Below are 25,560 nucleotides of genomic sequence, written 5' to 3'. Positions count from 1 at the left end.
ATATATGCTACAACTGTTATGCCTGATACCGACCTGAGGTGTGCCATGGTCCGGGTGGACAGTAATGCCAAATAAGGGGGCATACTCTGTGTGTAAAAATTGAATCTCTGTGTATGTGCACGAGAGGGAAGGGAGGGAGGGTTCAGACGAGAACCGGACGTCCCTGTAGCCTCGGCCTGCCCTCTTTTTTATACGTGGCGGGCGCGCCAACCCCTCCCACAAATCCCGGCTAACAAGTTAGCCATCCCACTTGTCAACGAGCAACCCATTGTGCACTGGACAATATGACAATATTAAAATTACAATAGCAGCAGACGACATGTCCATGTGGGCAGCTGTGCTGGAAGAGCTTAGAAAGTTGCTATGTGTTGTCCGTGCAAAGTCTGGAAATGGTTGAGGCCCTGTTCACACCAGATGCATTGGAGCTCCACTGGTCACCTCTTTCAGCACAGCCATAATGCACACACAATGCAATTTGCCATGTTTAAAAATCAGTTCAGTCCACATCAACACAATGCAGTGGTGTGCGCTAAAAAAAAAAAATTCCTGCATACTAAAAAGGTACTAGAGGTGCATTGCGCAACAAGGTATAACCACCTCGCACTGCACTAAAAACATTTCAATAAAAAAGCAAACTGCGCTATCCGTTGAGATCTGCAGATCAGCCCTGTTATCTGCCATTGTAAACTAGTAGCCTCTAATTTCCAAAACTGCTCTCATTTAATGAATGGCTGTTTGTTTTGCATGGCTGCAGATATGTGAAAAATATGCTTTCTTTTGTTTGCTTTTGAGGAGGTAATGTGTGTGTCTCTGCATTGGCAGACTTATTTGCATCCTTCTTTATTGGTAAACTCAAATAAACAGTTAGATAGTAAAGGAGGTAGTGTTCCAAATACTCCATATCTGTAGTATCATACATTGTAAGGATTACATTTCCTGCTGTGTATTAGTGATTAGTCCTGTATAAATATATAGCTACTTGCTTATCACGGGTATCCTAAAATTGCAAGTAATTTTTTTATTTTTTGCATGGCAAAATTAGAGCCCCTTTTGTTTTCAGATTTCAACAAACCTTATAACGAAACTATAAGTTGAGAAAGGTACTAGCCCTTTCTCAATCTATTAAAATATATTTATTTTGCTCTGAGTCCTTGCTTGAAGAAGAAATATCATTACAAATAAAAAATAATACAATGCAAAGCGATATTTTTTAAAGCACCTCAAAGAAGAGATGCAGTCTGGAACGTTTTATTTAAAATAACACATGCATCATTTGTTACAAGCAATATAAAACAGTACAGTCTAATCTCCAGTTCTGACAAAATTAATGGAATGTAGTCAAATCTCTCCTACGAACACATGAAAAATATATTAATACAAAAGTTAACCTTCATATATTCTGATTAAGAAAGCACAGAAATGTTGGCTACAAAAATACTGCATGACTGGTTGCCAAAGCCCAGGACGCCGACCACAAATTGTGTTTGGCTTATTGGCAAAGCCCAGGCGCTCTAGTCACAAACACTGCTTGACTTGTGGCCATAATAGTGCATGGTCACATATACACACTTCATTCAATGCATAAGAGCACCACTGCAAGAAAAGATGGCACAAGTGGGGTATGAAATATTGCAAGAAGCTAAAATACACACACACAAAAAAAAAAGGACAGTCTAAATACTTCACACACAAAAAATATTTCAGTAGTTACAAAAAAAAAACAAGCAAAAAACACACATATACCATTAACTTTTGTTATCAAAAGTCCATATAAAAAAAATCATTAAAAAAAAAAAAAAAAAAGTTAAAAAATACACAATGTCATCCCATTTATTTGATAATTCACATACAAACTAGACCACTGTACAAATATCTAAACAATTAATGCACAGGATATGGCAGCCTCACTCTGCAATTGTCCTTATGGTTTGTTTATTTGCCCTGTGAACAGCACAGCACCTGAAAATAAAAAAATTTTAAAAAATCATATACTGCAATAATATCAAGTTATAATAATTTTACATAATTTGCAGCATTGCATTATGTCCCATTTCCCACCTACTCTCTATACTAGGGCGAGAGCTAGAAAAATTAGGAATAAACATTTTTCCAAAACGAGTATATTCTCACTCGTTGCCATGGTTACTAAACCCAGATAAAGATCATCATGTGTGAGGGAGTAGGCAACAGGCCAGTATGTCAACAGTAAGAGTGCTTAGAGTCCTGCTTACCAATTATGGTGCTATTTAAAAGGCGAACTAGTGGGGGCGGCTCTCTAATTAGGCAGTCGCCTAAGGCCTCGCGCTCGCGGAGGCCTTGCAGCTGCCTAACTCACCTAGTCCACAGTAGGGCTGGCGCTGTGGGAGGGACGAAAAAACGCACCTTTGTCTGCGGGTTCAGAGCGCTCACTTGCCAGGACCTCTTTCCGCACATCCCCGCTGGGACTTTGCTCCATCCAAAGCTCAGACTGTGTGTCAGTGCAGCAGCCGCAGCGAGAGCAGAGGGGGGAGAGAATCAGTACATGAAGGGGCGTGCGGCATGAGGTAGGAAACCGGGGCGGCTGCGGTGGACTCACCATTGATCATGGGCACAGGCAGCTATAAAGGGACACTCGCAGTGGCGGATCCAGAAGGGGGGGGGAGGGCAACGAGAAAATTGCCGCTCCTGTGACTTGTCATTACACTGGCCGCGCCGACAAATCACGGCCAAGGGCTTCTGCACTGAAGTTAGGAAGATTAGGTAGCCGCCTCAGCCAATGCTGGGACGTCGTGGCTGCCTAATTTGTGTTAGTAGAGAGCTGCTCAAGCTGGCAACGGCGACAGCGGCGGGAGGAACGACCAAAAAGAGAAACCAGATGAGTTCTGTATCCCGGGGGAGAACTGAGGGATCAGTGAAAACAGATGGTGGTGGGACAGAGGTGGGCGCAGTGGCAGAGGGTCCTTGGACACAGGCGGTTGTGGGAGAGGTGGACACAGTGGCAGTGGAAGAGCCGGAGGGGGGTCAGTGGGCACAGAGGCAGTTGTGGGGGGGGGGGGGGGTCAGTGGACACAGAGGCAGTGCCTCTCCTGAGACTAGACTCTGGATCCACAGGATAACATAGACACCGGCACTCCAAGTAATGAATCAATGGCGCCTGTTTATTGATGCATGAAACATAGCACATTGCATCAAAAAGCAACGTTTTGGGGTCTCACAAGATCCCCTTTATCAGGCAAAATGAGTGACTCTGGATTCACCCCCTGGACACTCGGGATCTGAGTCCCTGAACCGGGATGGACTGACCGCTGACAGAGAGCTCACAGCCAGTTGAGGGCCAGTTGCCTCCCTTCCTTCCCATATTTCACATCCCGCTCTCCTCGCACTCTCCCCTGGCCGTCTCTCCTTGCACTCTCCCCTGTAATTTCTCCAAAGAAAGTTGCGTTGCGGCACTAGAGTGCTCGGGTTTCCCTTGAAGAAAAGGTGACAACCCTAATCAGCTCATCTCCTTGTCCGCCTCGTTCTACCATCACAGTTCATTTTTAATTATAGTTTGCATTTTTTAAACTATGGGTTTAAGTAGGGGCCTCACGTTTCAGTTTCGCCTAAGGCCTCACAAGTCTAGGGGCGTAGATAAGGGGGGGGATAGGGGGTCCAAACCCCCCCCCAGAGGGTCCTGGCCGATTCTCCCTGATTGTGTTCGGGCCGGCTCAGCTCAGCCCGCTATGTCCGATGCCCAGCTCGGACAGCTCGAGTGATGAAAGAGCACAGAGCAGCCAGGCTGAACACAGAGCAGGGCTGCCCCGCCCCCATCACCAGCTGACATCAGCCTGAGCCAGGGGGAGACTGTGTGCAGGACACCGCGCTGTGAACGAAGATCACAGGACACGGAGTGTGAGCTGACAGGGGGGAGGAGGTTAACCATTGCTGTGCCAGTAAGTTGCTTTAAGATCCTTATGTATATCTATAATTAATGCAGTGAAGTCCAAATACAGGGTGCTCAATGCTGACTGCTTTATTAAAGGTTGAAAAATGCACAATGCAAATATACAGTATATCAAAATGAAAAGCATTTAGGTGATTTGCATTCAAAGTCTTGACCAGTCTGGGATCTGCAGGTGACGCCTGTAAAATTGGGGGACATGGGACCAGCTCCCTTGTGGTAGCAGGTATCTTTTAGCCTCACACATCTTAAAGTGACATTAAAGTTAAACTTTTTTTTCCCCCTTCCCAATCCTACTGTAGGGACTTACCTTAAAGGATGTCTCTTAGGCCTCATTCACATGAGAAACAGCCGGCACGCACAGCTCCGTGCTGCGTGCACGGCCGTATCTGGCAGCTCCCGAGTACGTGGCCGTATGCCGCCCTACGCTCACCCACCCTGCACGTCTGTGCGGGTACTCGTACGCTGACAGGATGGATCCTGTCTGCTTCCAAGACGGGACACCTGTACCCATACAGACCTGCACTTGGGGTGAGCGTAGGGCGGCGTATGGTCATGTACTCCCATAGAGAAGGACAGGGGTTGCGTACTAATTACACACAGCACCGGTCCTTCCTGGGAGCTGAGCGATACAGCCGTGCACGTTTATCCAAATAGAGCTTTCTTTTGGTGCTATTTGATCGCTGCTGGTTTTTATTAAAACATTTTATATAAATGAAAAAAAGAAAATAAATATTTTCAACTTTTTGTTATACAAAATATCAAATAAAAATCAAATTTCTTCATAAAATTAGGCCAACATTTATTCTGCTAAATGTTTTTGGTAAAAAAAAAAAAATCCCAATAAGTGTATACTAAGTGGTTTGTGTGAATTGGTACCAATTATAAGTCTTTTGAAAACATGGTTTTTATCCATATGGTGTCGAACAACAAAATCGGTATTGCTCGGGGTAAAGGATTGGTTTAGGAATGATATGGCCGGTATATTTTTTTCAAACCTTGGTGTGTCTGCTAGATAAAATCTTATAATTTGAGGAAGCTGAACCCCCCCAGGAAAAAAAATTATCTACGGCCCTGCGCATCTGATGGGGGGAGTAACATGCACTCATCCCCATAATTAGAGCCAATGTGTGACACTTCAAATGTCACACGCCAGCTCTACTGATCGAGAACAGAATGATCACAAACCTGTCAGTCACCACTCCACGCAGGGACTCCCCTCTCCGTTCCTCCAGCACTGACTGGAGGAACAGATGGAGAGGGGACGGGCACAGCTGGCTCTGCCTCTAGCCAGCTGACAATCAGGCAGCGGGTAGATCTGGACAATATTGTCGGGGACCTTTCCTGGCTGCAGACCACTATATGCTGAGTTTTGGGTCACAGGAGGACATTAATAAATGTCCTCCTGTGACTCAAAAGAGAACTAACATCAAAAAAGGTTTGACCATAATTCTTTTTTAATATAAAACCCAAGGACATCTCTGTAGTAGGATCTGAAGGGGAAGCAGATGCACAACAGAAGAGACAAATATCACTGCAGTGCTAAGTGATAACTGGAGACATTTTGAGGCATTAAAGTGGACCTTTAACCCCCATTGACTAAAAATCACATCAGCATACAGCTCTGCAAGTTGATATGAAATCATCTTACGTTCATTAGCTAAACAATAAATGGCAATTAAAATGAAAATTGTTTTTTTTTCCACTTCCTGGTCCACTAGCATAAATTATGTAATGTGCCCAAGCAGTGGTGTATTCTGGTTTGGGGCTGCCCTAGGCAAGACAAACTCAGAACACCGGGCCCCACCCACACACACAATTTGTCCTACCATTTCCTGGTTTTGACTTTTTGCATAACCTGTCAGTCGCTGGATACAGTACGCACATTGTATTCAGCTTTTGGACATGTTCCGCTATTAGCATAGCAGGAAAGCTGGGGTCTCAGGTGGGCTCTGCGGGGTCTCAGGGGGGCTTTTCAGGATCTGTGGTGGGCTCTGCAGGGTCTAGGTGGGCTATGAAGGATCTCTGGTGGGCACTGCAGGTCTCGGGGGGGCTGTGCAGGCTTCAGAGCCCACCACGGATCCTGCGCAGCCCCCCTAAAACCCTGTGGAGCCCACCATAGCCCCCACAGAGCCCACCATAGACCCTGCAGAGCCCCCCTGAGACAGAGGAGCCCACCATAGACCTTGCAGTGCCCACCATAGACCCTACAGAGCCCACCACAGACCCCACTACAAATCCTGCACAGCCCCACTGAAACCCTGCGGAGCCCACCATAGACCCCACCACAGATCCTGCAGAGCCCACCTGATACTTTCAGGTGGGCTGTGCAGAATCTATGCTGGGCTCTGCAGGGTCCCTTTAACAGTAGTGTGATCCACTTACCCAGAGGCGGCTCTAGACTTTGCGAGGCCTTAGGCGAAACTTAAACAGGCAGGTTTAAACTTTCACAGCAGGCAGGTTCAATAGCCAGCATGTTATTGGCTACTGCAATTTAAATGAGCCAATAACAGGCTGGCTATTGCTGCCAGCTGCTGGAATAGGGACGATCGCGTGGCTGTCAGCAGGAGCGGAGGGGTTGGTAGACTGCACGAAGATAGAAGCATACAGATAATCAGCAATTTCTCTTAAGTCTGTAATCGGCAATCTGTCCCCTCTGACACAAATCGCTGCAGCCAATTACAGACTGTAGGTAGAAACCGCTGACAGTCTGAGTCTGCAGTGGGGAGTTATCTACAGCGCCCTTTGGGGGTGACAGGAGTCCCTAATGCTGCTGTGTGCAAACAGCATTAGGAGCCCTGTCACATTCAAGCGTGCATCGCACTTGCCGAACATCTCGTGATGAGATGAGATGTTCAGCGGCTGCGATGCACGCTTGGATGTCACAGGGCTCCTAATGCTGACTGCGCACTGCAGCCTTAAGGTCCCGCTACTTCAAAACTCACTGTCCCGCTACATTAGGAGGCCGAGACTGGCGAATTCTGTGCAGCCCGGCTTACCTTACTGTTTTGGGGAGGCATCTTTGCCGCCCCCGTGGAAAGTACCGCCCAAGGCAAACGCGTTGTTTGCTTCACGGCAGTTACGTCCCTGTGCCCAAGCATTGCAACCTTGGAAGGTCACATCAACAGAGCATTGCTGGAAAATCTCATCTGTAATCTGATGAGATCTCAGAGAAAGGCATTTTTCTCCCCCGAGATGAGTTCCAGGAAGTAAAGAGAGATCTAGCAACCTGCCCTTAGTTGAAATGGCCACTGACAGAAAACCGGGGAAGAAGAGAAAAATAAGGTATGCAAAAAATACAAAGCCTGCAATTATCTAGAAGTATGTTTGTAGATTGTCATTACTCAACATTTCTAAAGGTGCCTTTGTTGTTATTTTGAAAATATGGGTAAAGTTCCTCTTTAATAGAGATCTTACAGAAAAAATGGCTTTCTAAAAAGGCACAGGCTCAGTAAAATCCAGCCCTTGGTAAGCTCCCTGTTAGGATTCATGATGAACAGTTTTGTAGACAGCATACAAATACCTTACCTGTTGGGTTATGCCTGATGAAAAACAAAAATGGTCTGTCCACTATAAACCAGGGGGGAGATGATCTTGCTATCAAAATTGCAGCTGAAAGAGAAAACATTAAGTATCCCAATTAATACCATCAACAGTTTTTATTTCAGACAAGCCAGGAACATAACATTCATTTAAACTCTCTCGACATGCCAGTAAGTGGAAATAGAAACTGAAAATTCAGCATAAAAAAAAACTAAGAATGTATAACAAAAGTAAAGCAACATCACATATACCCGTGACATGAATATATGTGAAAATACGCTACATAGCAGCTTCATATGGCTGCGAATATGTGATGCATACACTTTCTATTTGGACAGCTGTTCTGTTAGTGCATGGTTTTAAAAAATTGGGACATGACCTTACATTACTGGACATAAAGTACAACTCTGCTAGGTTTTTTTTAGTAGACTTGGAAGTGGTAGAACTTCTGTCACACTTTCATTGCTCTCCATCACTCTTACCCTTTATAGTCAGTCCCACTACAAAGATACCCCATAAATATTCTTTTGACCACCTGCCACCTATCCATGGCAAAAAAAAAATGTGATCTAACAAATCTTAGATTGCTGTTAGCCACAACAACCAGTCATCAGTTATTGTTCAGACTCTTTTAAAATAATGAAAACTAAACTCTGGGTGCTAGGGATTACTGCACAACACTGGCCTTAGCATTCTAATTAAAAAAGACCCAATGTCTACATGCTCAATGATGAAATTTAGAATGGTTGATAAAAGGTACAGCCGATCTAAACATCCATTGCAATCAGATTTCTTTTAAATGTAATCACATTATAAGGTTATAAAGTTTTTCCTTTCTTTATAATTAAAGTATTACAGGTCAACTAAACAAAGATGTCCCCAACAACTACGCTTGTTGCCTATTGTGTTTGTATATGGTAGCTGGTAACTGCAAATCCCCTTTATAGTTGAAGAAATACCCTCCATTAAAAGATAAAGACTGATTCGGTGACATAATCTGTATTACCGGTGGCTGCAGAGGCCTTTGTGCCATCTTCTTTCACTTCAATTTTAGCTTTCTGCAACATATGCGACACATAAACTTGTTCCGCTCCTAAAAAGGAATTTATACAACTATTATAACATATACAAGATCATTTTGGAAGACTAAATGATTGAGTACAATTTGTTTATATTTGCTTTCTAGTTTCCATGATTCAGCACACAATATGAAATATAATAAAGAAAAGTTAAAAGGGAACATGTGAAGATGGTGAAATTATGGAGCTGTGATTGGAAACATGTTTTAAACGTTGCTTTTAAAACATGCAATGCATGTCTCCTTGCCATCATCCTGATCCTAGCTTTACCACCAAATTAGACTAAGTATTGCAGAATGGGAGTTCAGACATTTCAGATTTTACTGATTGCAAGGTTGCTCCAAATCACTGATTGACTAGGGAGTCTAGCCAGGACTATGATGAGTGCCTTGGAGACACTAGTTTTAGAAAGAAGTCAGCAATCACTGCTCCCATTTCTCTCCTCATAGCGGCACTTCTCCAAAGTTAATTCATGAGCTGAAATTATGTTGTGTTTAAATGGCAGTACCAATCCTGAGCACTAGATGACACTAGTATTGGTGATTTCTAATATTGCATATTCTTAACACTAGATGGCACAAAATTACATGATATTGAAAAGTACCACTTTTCAGCATTACATTCTGATTTAGTATAGCAGAAGAAAAGTTCAAAGTGCCAGTATCCAGTATTTTTCTATAAAATGACTCAAAGGAGACCTAAAATGAAAAATAAAGATACGTTTTGAGGGCAGACTTAAGCATAATGTTCAGCCAGAGTCATCCAAGTAAATCCCCTGCCTGAGCAATCATTTTCCAGTGACATGACCACATGCAGGATTTCCATTACTACATCAAAAGAAATATGTGATTTTGTTCTATAATCCAGATTGCATCATTTCTGTTACAATCCTGTTATTTTGATTGTCTCATTACCATATGTATACCCCAATTCTGAGAGCCAATAAGGGCTTCCTCCATTTAGCCAATATCTTACCCCAGACACCTCACATCTGTTCCGATTTAAGATCTTTGGAATCCAGCAGCTGCCATTTTTTTGCCCTTAAAAGTTCAATTGAAAACAAGCAAGCTTACAAACTAAACTTTTTGGATAATTCCGTTGTCTTGCTGTGCTGTATTATTCACGGCTCCACAAGTACAAATGTCACCCTATTTCTTAAAAAAATGTCTGCAGATACAATGCTTGCATAAAAAGCCTTATCAAATATGGCTAGCGGGGAAATGCAAGCAGCATGCTCATCTGTATTCATATACTGTACCTAGCACTAAAACACTGCAACGTTTCCCCTTCCAGCTCCCTCCGCACATTTCACTGTGTACCTACTTGTCACTGCATAAAATGCATGTTCTGTGATGAAATATCAGTATGACTTTCAAGATAAACTTATTCCATTTTTAGATCCCTAAAATTCATGCTGTGATACCCCTTTACAATGAATCTCAGTCATAGCGAGCAGCTGCTACTATGACATTATATTCATGGAAAACTTTCTTGCTGCATCTGTACTATCTGCATAAAAAAAGTGAAATTCCAATGTCATAAAACTGATTAAAGATATTTGCAAAAATAAAATTTAAAAAATGTAATCTGTGATATATGGGAACATTTGACAAACACCATTTATGTATGTGAAGGTGCTCAATCATCCAGGTCATGGCATATCTGTAAAAAAGACCAAGCCACTGGACTTGTATTTTTCTTGAAGGCGTTTTGCCGGTCATCTGGCTAGATTCCTCAATTCTGAATTGAGAAAGTTAGTTAGATGACCAGCAAAAGGTCTAAAATCAAAGCAACGTCACTTTCTGTATTTTTTATTGATTTGTGACAGATAAAAGCCATTTAGACTTACTGGTAATCTTTGTGAAGTTGGCTTTATAGGAGTCAAACATATCAGTGATGCCAAGGTTTTTCAGAGGTTCCTTTAGATTAGCGTCCGCCTCCACTGTGAACCTATTGTGAACACACATTACAAGAAAAATAAATAAAATAGTTTTGATACATGATATGAACATTTTTGATACTAGCAGGTAAAAATAGAAATATTTAAAACTAGCCATAAAAATTAGATGGTGTCAAGTCTGTGTATGCACAATCCAACCACCTATAAAAAAAACAAAAACGGACTACACATGCAAGATTGTATCTCCTGAGCCTGGAAGTTCATGCAATAGGACACCTTAAGGGATGCACCAATACTTGGCATTTTCATGAGAACTACCAGGGTTGCAGCGGTTTCAGCTGGGACCTAGCTCTGGCGCTCTACCACTGTCCTGAAATCATTACTTTGGCAAGTATCAGTACTTGTAAAAATGGTATTGGTGCATTCCTTCATTTATAAAAACAAAATCATACATTAAAACAGAGATGTACAAATCCCAGGAGCTGCGTGTGCTCCTTAAAAATGACAGCTGCCTCCTAACTTTTGAATTTTTCTCTAGTCTAGTCTTGGAGCTCGAAAAGTATCTGTACTTGTTCTTGTACCGAGTACGGTACTTGGTATCGGTGCATCCCTAGGACACCTATAGCCCCCATCTTCCGTTTGTATAGGGCTTAATTATCTATGGATATTTAAAGTTCACCTGTGCCCAGACCATCGACATTACATAGCTTTTACATATTTTTAACAAGCATTAAAAGCACTTTAAAAGCAAGCCACCCCTGACATATCTAGCTGCTTGTACTGTGAAGTAATTAATCCTCAAAGATCCTTAGAAAATCATAAGACTTAAGTCAGCTTTCAGTCTGTTTCCACCAATTTAGAAACACCTGCTGGTTGTTTATATTGGAAGACTCTCAGACTGCCAAGATTCTGTTGCAATGGAAAGCCATTTGTACTCCTTGCTCTGGGCATAGGATAACACTAAAAAGGATTTTATACTTTACATCAGTGGTCCCTAAATGGTGGACCATGGTACACAGCCCAGCCACAGACCACTGTCAACCATAACCCAGCGCAGGCCCCCCTCCGCTTCAGTCACTGGTTGCTAGGACTGCTGGCTTCCTAACAACCAATGACATCAGGCAGGCAGGGCCAGCTCCTAACTACAAGTGATTTGAGAGCCTTTACAACCATCCAGATTACCCCTGTATCAACCCCCGCCATGGTTTTTGGGTGCCCCGCTCCTCTGGGGGGGGGGGGGCCTGCAATCATGGTACACAGTGTCAAGATGGAGAGCAGGGGCAGACCGGAGAAGGCACGTTTCCCAATCTGCTCTGTAATCACTGAAGCATGAAGTGTTGCTCTCAGCAGCCAGCTGAAGTTCCGGGTAAATAGAAGGTGAAGCACATTCCTATGCTTCATCTGTGTTGAAGGTACAGCGGCGATTATCAGGAGTCTAATAGACCCCTGATGTCTCCATAAAGAGAACCTGTCACCTCCAAATGCTGTCACATAAGGGCTTGTTATCCCCTTTGCGATAGTAAACGTTCAGTGAAAAAAAATTTAAACAAGTGATAAAAAAGTTAAAAAAATTAATAAATCATAAAATACCAGTTCTAAATCCTCTAGTTTATGAACAGTTATTCACTTCAGTAAAAATGGCGGGTGTGCAAATGCATTACAATATCTATAGCAAAAACAATGGAGAAGTCAAACAGATGTGCACACACTTACAGAAGTTCCAAAGGTCCCACCCGACATAATGAACATGGTCAAATGAGGACATATGACCAGGATGAAATTATTATAATACAATTAAACTGCTTCAGCCACACACATTTCATTTACTCCAACTTCCTGCACATAGAGCAATGATGTGCTGTATTATAGCACACATGTAGCAGCAGCAGTATATAAAGAAAGAGGCACTGAAAACAACAGTCTACTGCACTTTCCTTTATGTTCTCTCTATTTCTATGCTGTGTTTTGTTAAAATAAGACTTTTATATAAAATATACTCATAGTCAGTGTATCATCACGCTAATTGCTTGTACACAAAGTCAAGTGGTGACCCATCTCAAACATGTTTGTGACCCAATTTGGGTCCTGACCCTGGTTTATGAGACAATCCTGCCCAGTAGAAAGTAGCTCTGCATATAAAAAGGCACATGGCAAGCTTCTTCCAATAGTACATTCTACTTCATAAGCTTTACTAAAATAAGCACATAAAAAAATAGGAGATTGTACAAAGGGCGTCATCACTGATATGCGCCAAACGCAGTATGTTGTCTAGAAACAGACCACGTCATGATCACAGGAAAAACTGCTAGAAGTGAAGGTTGTGTGGTGAAATAAGATGGAAGAAAAGCAGTTCGATAGTAAGCAAAAAAAACAACAGCAAGTAACAGGAGAAAAACACAGCAGCAGTTAAAAACAAGGACAACAGGGACAGCTGAGTAAATAAAGTCTGGTTCCGCATCACAGCAAAAACAGATACCAATGCAGGAAGGTGGGAACCAAAAACATAGTGGAGCAGAGTAGTTGTTGTTAAGAACTGCAAAAGAGACTGTTGATCTGTTTAATAGGAGACAGATGAGTGTTGACTAGTTTAAGTTTTGGTATATAAACATAGTTAAACTATTTCCCTTATTGTTTTTATAGGTTTGGTCCTACTTTAAGTGTAAGCAGACATAAGGATAGTGTAGGGATGTGTTCCCTAAAGCATGCTTAAAGTGACACTAAACTCAGGAGTTAAATCTTAAAAATGCCTCCAAGTACCCTAACTATTGACACAAAAGTACCTTGTGTATCACTCGGCTGTAGATCCTCAAATCATCTTTGAATTGGTAGCCACCACTCCGAGCTTGCTCTCGTTATTGACTACAATCTCACGTTTAGTTTACTAGTTTGTATTGCAATCGTAGTCCATTACAGGAGTTTGGAGTGGTGGCTACTTTACAACACACAAAGTAGCCCCCCTCCACAAGGAAGGACAGTGTCAGCACCCATTCAGAGATGATTTGAGGATCTACAGCTGAGTAATACACAAATAAGGTCCAGTATTGTTGGGTACTTGAATGCACTTTTAAGATTTAACTCCTGAGTTTAGCGTCACTTTAAACGTGCGCTGAATTTTCGGGTTTTGCTGTTGTGTTCTGTATTCACTGGTAGGGTGTGCTCAGTGGCGGTCTATGTTGTGTCATCTGGCAGACTCTGCGGGTATTCAGTGTCTGTGTCAGGTATGGTTAGCCTTGCCTTTTGTTAGTTAGCCAGCCACTGCTGAGTTTGTTAGTAGTGGGTTTGGTTTGGCTGTAGCAAAACTACTGAGCATATTTGCTGCTGGGGCTGTTTCGCCTGTAGTGTTTAGTCCTGCTACTAGGAGCTGGGCTTCTGCCCAGGCCTGAGGGTCAGGCCCTTAAGGCCTACCATGTGCTAATGGATTGTACACCCTTGCTGATCTGGCTATCATGGAGTCACTGGGGACACTGGAGCACCATATGAACCTCCACTAGTCTATCTGCCTAACCCAAGATGATCCAGTAGTTTAAGGAGATGGCGCCAGGGACAATGGAGTAACACCTGAACCTCTAATGGTCCAGTACTGGAACAATATACAAGACCCAGTTGGGTGGAGACACTACGATAAGAGACTTTATTAGGGTACCATACTCCCACTTTGCAGAGGCTCAGCCTTCAGTTACCACACAGGTGCATGCTATTTCAGTAGCCTGAAGAGGAAAACAACTAAAGTGTTTAACAACAGGGCTACAATAGCTTGAAGCCTAGTGGGCTAGTATAAATATGCAGGGAAGGATGCAGGTGAGCTTAGGAATTGGTGAAGTTTGGATTTACAGCCCCAGTCTATATGACTAAATGGAATTGCTGTAGTCTGTTCAGTAACATTAGGGTATATATTTTCTTACAGCTTTCTTCCAGAATGCACAGGAACCAGCCTTATTGAAATCTCAACAAGATCTCAGATGTTCAAACTCTGGCCAGCCCCACTCCATAGAGTTGACAAATGGTTTGTATTTGATTGGCCCGGCCAGTAAAAATTGACTTATTGTCAAAGTTATTAAGAAAGAAAGCAAGTCCTTTTATAGGTGCTTCTGGCCTGCATTGGACCTCATCTTGATCTGCATTTGACCTCTTTATAAGCTGCATCAAGCTGTGTTTGCATCACCATTGACTTAAATGGGGAGAACAGCAGTTCTGCAAATGAGCAAAGCCATGTACATGGGTCCCTATGAAATATAATTAAGTGGCTGTCAAGCACTTACTTTGGTAAAATTAGTTGGACTCTCTTCGGTGTCATAGTCATCCAACTTTGTAGGGTCTTCGTACTGATGTGTGGGATGATTGCAGAGAGAGGGGTGTTTTCATCAGTGGGCAGTGCCACCAACATACTGACACTTCCACCATGATAAGGCAGCTCTATCACGTTGTACCACAGACCACTAGGAGTACTGGCTGACCCTGTATTTTTTCAAAGAAAAAAAGAAAAGAAAGTTAGGACTTCAGATTGAGAGGTGCGGATATGCATTCCCGACGCCTTACACATTCACCAGCAAACAGATCAAGGATTCACAAGAGGATAATGGTAATTAGTCAAATTAGCTCTTTAAACTGATATAGATCATCTGTTGTTGTTATTATACAGGATATGGCGCCAACATTGTGCAGCACTCTACAAAATAAGTTACAATACAATTCAACACAAGAGGGTTAGGAGGGCCCAGCACCTAAGAGTATGTAATTCATCTACAAGGGAGGGTCAAGTGATAAAAAAAAGGTAGTAACTGTGAGGGAATGACTTGGAGTAGTTTTTAGGTAGAGGTAGGATAAGCTTCCCTGGAGAGTTTTCAGGGATCACTTAAAAGTGTATTTTCACTTTTAAATCTAACTTGGGGTACAATCTGTTTTATATTAGTTATATGTTCCCATTCACATTACATAATTTAAAAGAAATTAAAAAAATGCTTCTTGCAGTTTAAATTGCTTTTACTTTGGTTAGTGTTTATATATGGCTTCCTAAGGGTTAACATTTCTACTTGCTTCTGTAATGTTAGGATGGGTGAGGGGTTTGTTGACCCTAACTGTATTGTGCTGGCTAATTTCATTAAGATTTGTGAAGTAGACAAAGGGTTAAATGATTACAACCCTGCCTTCTGCAATTAAAATGTTAATGAGGGAAACATAATCCTCAAATTTCAGTCCTAAATCTTTCTATAAGGACAGATCAGTGTGAAGGTGCTCAGAATAAAACCTGAAATCAGCCATGTTGCATGCTGCAACAAAACATCTAAAAAAGTTAATAAATGTTCTTTTTAATTATTTTTCATTATACTGTATAAATTAGGGACACAAACATTTAGAAGGCATTTCTCAAATTAGCCTGCAAAACTGGAAATACACTTTAAAAAGGTGGACAGAGTAGGAGATAGCCAGAGAGAATGGGGTAGGGAGTTTCAGGGGATGGGAGAGGCTCTGGAGAAGTCCTGTAGGCGAGCAGGGGAGGAAGTAACGAGGGAGCGTAGATTTTGAAAGACTGAGTTTTAGAGAGTGGTGTGACATCCACACTCATATGTCTGTTAGTATATTAGCAATCTGCAAGAAGACTGAAGGGGTGAGCTGAGGAGCAGAGAGAGGAGTAGAGAGATGGAGTTGAATGTCTTCAGCATAGAAATGGTATTGGAGGGGTGGGCCTGCCGGACTTCCAATTATATCACAAACCTGTTCACTTGAATAGGGTCTTGGACTGGCACGCTCACGGAGACGGCAAGCTCTGGGTAGCCGTGGACAGAGCTTCCTGTCAGTACCCACTGGAAGGGCTCCCCTGGATCTCGTCCCCCATCCCGCTGTCGGTGCGGGACCACCCTTTGATTACTACCACAATCCGACTTGCCAAGGCGACGCTCAAGCACCCCACACTGGCTTCGGCCCCCTCGCCACTAACACCGATGATAGGAGACCCCGACTTAGCGCCGGGAGCGGACACTGCGCGGTTCTCCAGACTTGTGACAGTGGACAAGTACAGATTACTTGACTTCGAACAAATTCCGACTGGTTATCGGGCCCAGCCATACGGTCCCTTACCGACCCCCCTCTAGACTCCTGGAGTGTTATGCAACTCCGACACTTTCTGCGAGCTATCCCTAATCCCCAAGCCCTAGATAGACCCCATACGGACTACGAGACGATGTGTAAGGGGACTGAACCCACACGACATGAAATATCCCTTATTTACAAACTGATCAGCGCGCCCGCCTCCACCGTCCGTCCATCGTTCTTGCAGCAATGGAAAAGGGAACTAGGATTAATTTTTACCGAACAACAGACTCGTTCCATACTCACCATGTCCCACAAACCTTCCATGGCCAGCAAAGTGCAGGAAATGGGCTACAAAATTCTATCCCGATGGTATAGAGTACCTTGGCTTTTGCACAAAATTAATCCTGCCATCCCTGCCCAGTGTTGGAGATGTGGTTCAGACTCTGGCACGATGTTGCATACCTTCTGGTCCTGTCCGGACTTGAAACCCTTCTGGGACCAGGTGCTATCTGTCATACAGGACCTGACCCTGACGGACCTCAGAGATAAACCGGCGGCATGTCTGCTACACGTCAGCCGCCCCACTCTCAAAATACCGACACTCACTCACACACCACCTATTAGACGCTGCTAGAGCCACTATTCCCCTGTTGTGGAAACACCGAAGGGAGGTTCTTGACCACCTGGGGATCATGGATCTACTTCCAACACTCCACCAAGTATGCAGACCTTGTATCAGGCTGACACTGAGGCCGCACTCCTGGGGGACGTGTTGGCCTTCCTGATTCACACTGAGGGGACCTCCTCTGGCAGGACTCTAGCTTCTCAGCTGCCGGAGGTGATGAGACCTTCCTTGGGCGGGGACGCTGGCAGCGATTCAGGACCCTACCCATCCTTTAAACCTTTCCTTCATCTTGTGTCTACTACTCCCTTCAGCTCACTCTGCTCTTTCCTTGCTCGTATCTACCTTTAATCCCAGCACTCTCGCCTTGGATGAGGCTGAGTTACTACTTCCCATAGCATGATTTCTACACTATAGCATTGATGACATATTCTGCGTTCCGCGAGTTAATACAGTAACGATCACAACGCAAATTTGTCCCGCCTGCAGAATTTCTCTTTAATGAAAGCACATCAGATGCTCCTACTAGATCTACGTAAAATGTTATGTTTGATGATAACCGAACAGTTTTGTATCCACGAAATGCCTCTACTAGAACTGTATGTAAAGAACAGTAATCACATGTGACTTGGTAGTTGCATCTGTAACATTTGCTCGAACGTTCATGACTGTAACCTTGTTTTGATGACATGTCAGTTAATAAAACGGAAAAAAAAAAAGATGGTATTGGAAGCTATGGGAGGCAAGCAACTGACCTCATCAACTGATGAGGTGTACATAGAGGGTAGAAGGATCCAAGTACAAAGATTTTGAGGACCCTTAAGACAAGACAAAGAAGAGAGGAGGAGATGGATTTGTAGGTAACACTGAAGGAGCGCTTAGATAGATAGGTAGGAGGAGAATCAGGAAAGAGCAGAATTTTAAAGTCTAAATGAGTGAACTTTTGGAGGAGGAGCAGATGGTAAACTTTTAAAGGCTGCAGAAATGTCTAATAGTGTGTTGTACAGAGCAGCGGCCATTGGTTTTAGCAGTTAGTAAGTTGCTGGTGAATTTTAGAAGAGTAGTTTCTGTGGAGTGTTGCGGGGTAAAGCCAGACTGTTTTCAGTGGGTTAGCAGTTCAGATGGATGTACACTAGGAATTGTAATGGTTTGGAGGTAAACGGAGCAAGGAAATGGGTCTCAAGTTCAAACTCGTGGGGGGCAGAGAGAGATACCAAGGGCCAGCAAGGAATTTAAGTATGGGGTGACCAGTGCATGTTTTAGAAGGGGGGTGGGGAGATATACAGCTATGTCTTTTGAGGCTTCTGGTATCATCTGTTTGTCAGGGATGTAGCAGTCGAGGCCTAATTTTGTGTATAGTGAGGGGATAAAGGGTGTTCAGGGAGGGCGACAGCAAGCTGTTGTAGACAGAAATGCCTAAGTCAGGGCAGGACAGGGGTAAGGAATATGACTTCTGGGTAACCATGGTCTTAGTTCTGTGGACTACAGAACTCCACCCTATGCTATGGAGATGAGGAGAGTGGGAGATGTTCTGTACTCTTAAAGCACTTCATGTCCTAGGTGGACAATGCTGCTCCTCCATAGATAAAGCACAGTGATAGAGCATTGTCTCCTTAGAACTGGTTTGTTACAAGGAAAAAATAGATATTTGAAAAAAAAATAGGATTTGAGAGCATCTTGCTAAGCTCCTACAATAGATACTAAAATGTGGTAAAGTGATGCGGGAATAATTTGTAGCAGCTAGAATGCAAAGCATTACCTATAACAATAATCAAATGCTATATCTCCCACCATCATTTTTATTCAAAATATGCTTTTTTATTATTATGCACTTAAAATATTCTAAATCAGCTCCCAGGAAGAAGCTGGCATGTGATAGAATGTCTCAGTGGAGCCAAGACATTTTAGGTTTAGGAGGTGCCAGTTGAGGCACATTTGACATTATACCAGGCTAACTCCTGAGAGGTTCATCTGGGAATTATACCCAAGTGGCAGAAGCCAGGGAGCAGCCCCAGAACACACTGGCAGGATTACATATCTCAGATGCCTCATAGAAATCTTAGAATCCCTCAGGAATACCTGTTGTAGGTGATAGACTACGGGAAGCCTGGAGAAATCTTCATTGCTGATTGCCATTTAATAAGAACTCCAATCCAACTGAAACTTAGTAGATTGTTATAAAATTAAATATAATCCTCTCCACCACATCATGTTGGCAGCTCAGCTAACAATTTAATTAGTTTAGACCTACTCAACTGTGATTTGCTCATGAAAAAAAATACTGTGACCACACAGAATACTATAAATGCCTGCAGATGTGCTGCATTTTTTCACATACCCATCTGCACTGTTTTGAATTGTAACAGGTGTGGTCTGGATGTGTGTTGTGGTGCCATTCATTTTAAAAGGGCACCACAACATAATAATGCTGCATGTTGGAGTAACATGCACATTGTAGTGTGAATGAGTTTGAGAACAAAAATTCTACACCAAATTTAAACAAATAAAAATACATACCACTCCTGAACAGGGAAAGCTGGGCTAGCATTGGTACTTGAGAAGACTTGCCATCTGGTCCATGAAAAGTTCGCTTTTTTGTGTTTTCAGGCTGGAAACGAGATTTCCATAGTCCCTTGAAATACAGTGCATTGACTACAACTAACCTAGTCATGGAGCTGTCCAATAAATCAGATGATAACAGATTGTCGATCATCCCTAGAAGACATGAAATACACAAGATTATTGAAGGATTACCAGAGTGCTTAGAAGGTCACACTAGTTATACTTAAATTGGGTACATACGCTGTACCGTGGTGCAGCAGGTATTAAAAGAATCCAAAACAAACATCACCGCTCCAATTTCCCTAAAGGACTCCCTCTCCATGAGAGCCTCCAAGGTGCAGGTAATGGAGCTCAACCACTTTTGTTTGCATTGAGCATTTTAAGTCTTTGTTGTATCCCGGTTTCTTGGAACTTTATCCAATAACAGCAAAAATTTACCACACACCACGTATATCACCAAAGTTTTTATTGATCTATCTCCATTCTGGTTTATCTAATGTTCCCCACCATATAGCCACACACCCCAACACGCCTCAGGCTTAGAGATAGCAACCGCTAGGAGGGGGATCCTTATGTGCGCCTTTAGTGAAACAGCAAATTCTGTTGATCAAATCAACCCCTTCCAGGTAGAGTTTTAATTGAACTCCTATCTACTATACCGCTACTATATCAGCACTGATGCTCACAAATTAGTTGTCTCATGTATTATACAAAAACTGAAGCCAGAGGCATCATATATAATCGCTTCATATTCACACTAAGTATCCAGAGAATTAAATGCTTAAAAAAAAACACCCACAGGATATACACAGATCTCACCAGTACATCGTGATTACATTCTCATAATTCACATATTCCATTTCAACTCTCTAACATTTAATTGGCTGTTCCATAACGCGTAAAGAATCCCGCACCACCATCTACTACATTAAAACCAACCTTTAGTAAATGCACACACAGACAGTAGTATTAGTGTAACCCGGATATATTAATAAAGCCTTCATTCAGTGGTATTTCTGGTGTGTGGTGCCTTTTTGTAAATATTAAAAGGTCTCACATGCACTGCGTATATGTGGTACCAACAGGAACTGATTTACCACTAGGTAAAAGTAGATACATTTCAAGGTGTACTAGGAGTTCAATCATTTTTTTCTGTACAGAATGTATGCCTATTTGTTGTAAAGTAGCCACCACCCCAAGCTCAGTCCTGTAATGCACTATAATCTCAGGTTTAGTTTACTAATTTGTATTCAGATTGTAGTCCATCACAGGAGGGAGCTTGGAGTGGTAGCTACTGTACAACACTCACAGGGACCATGGGAAACAAAAGTGGCCACCCTCCAGAAGGAAGGAGAGTGTCAGCACCAATTCAGAGATTATTTGTGGATCTACAGCCGAGTGATACACAAATAAAAAGGTAAATTTTTATTAATAGGGTACTTGAATGCATTTTTAAGATTTTACTCCGGAGTTTAGTGTCACTTTAATGATTTAAAAAAAAATCTAAGTTATCGTCTTTTGCTTAGATGCATACATTCACATATATGAAGGCTGCAGCCTACAGTAGTCATCAGATCCTCCAACCAAAACCTTACCTCTAGCCAGGCCTGTGTAGCTAGCTCTGGTTGATATTTAGGGGGTCCACTCCCAATACAAAGGACTCTCTGCAGATGCCCCTATAGAAGTATAGGGGGATTGGCTGTACTGAAGAGGACAGCTGCCAGAAGATTTCAGTTGCAGACTAAAAAACTTCTGCAGGAAAGGCCATCTGATTATGGTATACATTTGGAACAGGGGCTGGAAGTTAAGGGGGGGGAGGGCTAGGTAAAAAGCGTAAATGGCACCATAATGCCATTAGTACCCCAAGGTACTGTAAAAATGCAGTATTGTTGTGTAAAAACAGACACAAGTTATTCATACCACTAGGAAATCTGCATTCCACACTGTGGAATGCACAAGTAAACTTTTGCTAGTGTCTATGGAAAATTAGAGCTAAACTAAAAAACAAAAACAGCACAAAGATTAAATTGTAGACATAGGCCCCCAAAATTATGAAATCCTAATAAGCAGAAAAAAAACCCTCTAGACAGTTTGCATTGTAGACAGAATGACAAGAAATTCCACATAACACATGGATTCCTTTATTTTTCTGTGCTCAGGGCCAAATTGAGCTGTCTCCTGTAAAAGACACTAGCAGAACATGTGAGATGCACTCACCCTTTGTTTCATTCTTTACCCACTGGTTGATTATAGCAGCAGCTGTGTTCCTGTCCTGGAAGTCAACATTTCTCACATGGCTCTGAAAAATCTCTTTATTCTTGCTAACAAAGACGTCCTCCATCTTGAATCCACTGTTGGCAAACACAGCATTGGCCGTGGTGACAATGTCCTTATTCTTCTTTGCAACTATCGCCTTGTTAATTCGCTTTAGTATTTTACCAACCACTGCACAGAACAAAAACACATACATATTTATAAACACAAGATTGAGCATTGGCAAAAAAAATCAATATTTATTTTGGGTGACATTTATGAACAATGGTTTCTATCACCTGTCTAAATCCTGACTTACATTTTATTGTTGTGTTAATACAGCTGTGCAAATATGTAACTGAAAAATCTCTCATTTCTGTTCTAAGGTATATCATTTTAAAATACATTTCTTTTGAGATACCATTTATGTCTTGCAGCTTTATTTTATTTAAAGAATAACATTTGCTTCGGTGATATGGCAAACTTGGATTTTAGTGCGAAATATATTTGGTATACAGTTTGAACTATATTTTAACACGTTATAGAATTAGTCGTTAGTGTTTCTCCCGGCAATAATTTTTAACTTGCTGCCTTTCCTACTACTTTAAAGCCCAACTCCAGTCAAAAGTGTTTATTTCGGCTTTGGTAGATTAAGGACTGGCTGGAAAACCCCTTCCAGACAATAATAGTCCATTATTAGCCTTGATGAAGGGTATGTAGATCCCAGAAACAGGCTTGATGTCCTCCAACTTTCCCCCAAAAAATCCACTTGTTAGGGGTGGTATAGAACATTGGCCATAGGTACTGCCCCTCCTAAATGAGTGGGAAGCTTTTTTGTTACCTCATACAGTTACAGATTAAGTGAGCAGCGTACTATTTCTACTTGATATAGCTTCTTTCTCCCAGAAAATCTCTCCAAGCTGGGATATAGATGAAACTAAAAAACACACAATTGTATTAGAGTGAGAAAGGATTAGAACTTTGACAGTGTTTTTACCGCTTTCTGTTCCTTACTGTCCCAGTTAGGATCATACCCCCATTTCTTGAACTGGTATCACATGAAGTACTGTTCTTTAGGTTTTTTTTTGCCATTTCATGGGTGCATACAATTTCGGGTTTTAAAATGTTTGGTATCTATTTACCTGAAACAGACCCCATCTTTTATATTTTACCACAAATTGGGTATTACATTCCGTTTGCATGTGCTAAAATTATATAAAAATGTTAGTGCATTTTTTCCCAAAAATATTGATTCATTAAACATTTTTTGCAAATATTGTGTGACTTAAAAATTGCAACAAGCTTTTTTTTTCTACAAGGCCTCTGCTTCCACAAAATATACAATTGTTTGGGGGAATTTAAGCAGTTTTCTAGCCAGAAATTCAGATTTTAACATAACGTGTGTGCAAAAATTAAAAATTGCTCTGGATAATAAATTGTTACTGTATAGCAGTTTGTGGTTATAGCAATTAAAACCTGACAGGGGTTCTAACCTATTCACACAATATCTAAAGCTAAATATTTTTGGTTGACTTCTACTTTGATAGTTCAATCTATAAAAGTGAAGTTTGAAGTCCTACTGGCTCTATGGAAAATAATTTAAAATGTATTGCTAAAAATGTATAACATTGGCGCAAACCACAACACCTCTTAGGCTAGGCCTTTTGGCTAAGACCAGGGGTCATTTTTAATTACTGGGCCGCAAGGCCTAGCCATTGTATACACATTGGCACAAAATTATTTTTTCTCACTGTTCGTGCACTTTTCACTTTATGTGTTTTCACTCCACAGGACGGAGGGTGTGGGTCTTCGGGCCTACCCTGAAGTCTGGGTGTGTGGCCCTCAGATTCCTTCCTCCCCTGAATCAGGGTCTTCCTTTGGGGGAGCCCTCAACGTAGTACTTGGTGGTCGGCTTCGGCTGACCACGAGGAATGGGTCCGTCTGGTTTCGGCCAGGTGGACACGAGTGCCTTGATCCTGTCAGGAGCCTTGCGCCCTGGGGGTTCAGGGATGGGCCCTGTCTCTTGGGAGACTGACCCTATAGACAGCACCCTTGCTGTGCACTTTTTTGTGTGTGTTCACATGCACTTTATTGGTCCACTTTATTGGGTGTTTCGTAAGCACGCTCCCCGGGCTTTAAAAACATTTTTTACAAATTGGTGCAAACAGTAGATTATGGAAACATTACATTTTTTTCAACAAAAGGTGTAGACAATATCATCATAGGTTTATATCAGGGTACATGTATAAACTGCCATTTGTATCAGAAAGGGTTAGGTATGCTAGTGTCTATGCTTGGCTCATATTCGTGTCATCACTGGACAGGCAAGACACATCAGTTAAAGTGGAACTATATAACAATTGACAGGGGATAGGAGTGTTTAAAGGCCAGCTCCAGACAAAATTATTCTTTCTTTTTAAGACTAAACAGAGGAGGGAGAGTGTCTGAAATATGAAGGTGTGCTGTGCAGCCCTGGGCTATTATATTGCAGTGACACAGACATGCTTGAAATGCCATACTACAACCCACGTATCCATAGGTGTCCATCTGGTGTCCATCAGGAGTCTGATCTACAAAATTAAACAATTTTCATATGCAAGACCATGATTGCCACAAATAATACAAAAGTGTTGTAACCAAACAATTCAGAATATAAATAAAGAGGGAAACAAAAATAAAACCGACCATTCACTTTATAGCGCATTGCTGTCGTCAGCTGCTTTTTCGTCTTCCCATCCGCCCCCAGCTGAAGCATGCCCAATACAGAAGCAATTCCATGAGGGGACATGACCACATTGTCATGAGGTTTAGTCTTCACCACCTGATTGAACACCTGAATTCCAATGTCCGATCCAAGTTCCTCAAGGGATACTGGACTAATTTGTGACTGCGCTGAGGTCAAATATACCACCGCAAATAAAGCCAAGAGGAACCTCGTCATGGTCTTTTAACTCGAACAAAAACACCTGCAAGAGAAAAAGGAATACACAGTTACAACATAATTCTTACACGCCTACAGTAACTTTATACATGTTACCCATCATGAATGGAAAAAAAAATACAATAGCTTCTAAAAATAAACGAGAGACCAATAGTAGATTAGAGGTCAACCATAATAAACTTCCTACAAGGACATCATCTTCATAGAGTCTCTATGAGCTACCTGTTTTTTCCCAGATTTTGTTTTACAAGCTATAAACAAACCAAACCATTCAAATACCTGGTTTCACGCCAAATTAGGCTTGAGTGTGGGTGGTTGTTTGATTATCGTACAGATATTAGACATACTGTATGTTCCTTAGGCAGGATTGCAATGTACTGTAGGCAATGTCTATTTCAACAGCATTGAAGAAAAAAACAAAATCATCATCTCAGTAAATTCAACTCCCCAAAAACTGCTATAGACCTTTTAATATTGCTATAGTGTAAACCATTTGTTTCTTACTTAAAAAGAGCCAATACTGGAGAGAAATCAAATGCTTGTTGTTTTCTAAAGATGAATCAGAAGCTCTAAATAATGACGTTTGCCAAACACTGAGTGTAGTAATTCAGATACACTGCATCGGGAATTATGCCAATACAGGAAATAGAGGGAGAGAAGCCTAGAGGGTTTCTAAAATCAGCTGAGAGTGAAAGGAGAGCCAAAATCCAG

General features: G+C 42.0%; 1 protein-coding gene across 2 annotated transcripts; it reads right to left on the bottom strand.

The window, feature by feature from the left end:
- Window positions 1-1,204: 1,204 nt before the first annotated feature.
- Window positions 1,205-24,874, bottom strand: SERPINE2 (serpin family E member 2). Of its 2 annotated transcripts, none has more exons than XM_018556055.1 (8): window positions 24,594-24,874; window positions 21,873-22,100; window positions 19,611-19,808; window positions 14,701-14,896; window positions 10,391-10,491; window positions 8,469-8,555; window positions 7,448-7,531; window positions 1,205-1,959 (listed from the first exon to the last, which is right to left on the bottom strand). In XM_018556055.1, exons 1-8 carry the CDS (start codon window positions 24,847-24,849, stop codon window positions 1,922-1,924), a joined length of 1,188 nt encoding a protein of 395 aa, XP_018411557.1. In that variant the 5' UTR covers window positions 24,850-24,874; the 3' UTR covers window positions 1,205-1,921. The 2 variants fall into 2 exon arrangements, with proteins under 2 accessions (XP_018411557.1, XP_018411558.1); XM_018556056.1 differs by having other exon boundaries at window positions 8,469-8,552.
- Between the last annotated feature and the right edge of the window lie 686 nt (window positions 24,875-25,560).

The sequence above is a fragment of the Nanorana parkeri genome, unplaced genomic scaffold (assembly GCF_000935625.1).
Source record: "Nanorana parkeri isolate BGI_ZX_2015 unplaced genomic scaffold, ASM93562v1 scaffold223, whole genome shotgun sequence".
In the NCBI taxonomy this organism is placed as follows: Eukaryota; Metazoa; Chordata; class Amphibia; order Anura; family Dicroglossidae; genus Nanorana; species Nanorana parkeri.
Note: the sequence above shows the minus strand (reverse complement) of the source record. Positions and strands in the feature narration are given on the sequence as shown.

Bases quoted from the DNA above. Each gene is read 5' to 3' on its own strand.
- SERPINE2 (XM_018556055.1), bottom strand. From the start codon at position 24,849: ATGACGAGGTTCCTCTTGGCTTTATTTGCGGTGGTATATTTGACCTCA. The intron at 19,809-21,872 runs GTGAGTGCATCT...CATGTCTTCTAG, and splicing joins GGTAAAGAATGAAACAAAGG to GGATGATCGACAATCTGTTA. The intron at 7,532-8,468 runs GTAATACAGATT...TTTCTCTTTCAG, and splicing joins AAAGGCCTCTGCAGCCACCG to CTGCAATTTTGATAGCAAGA.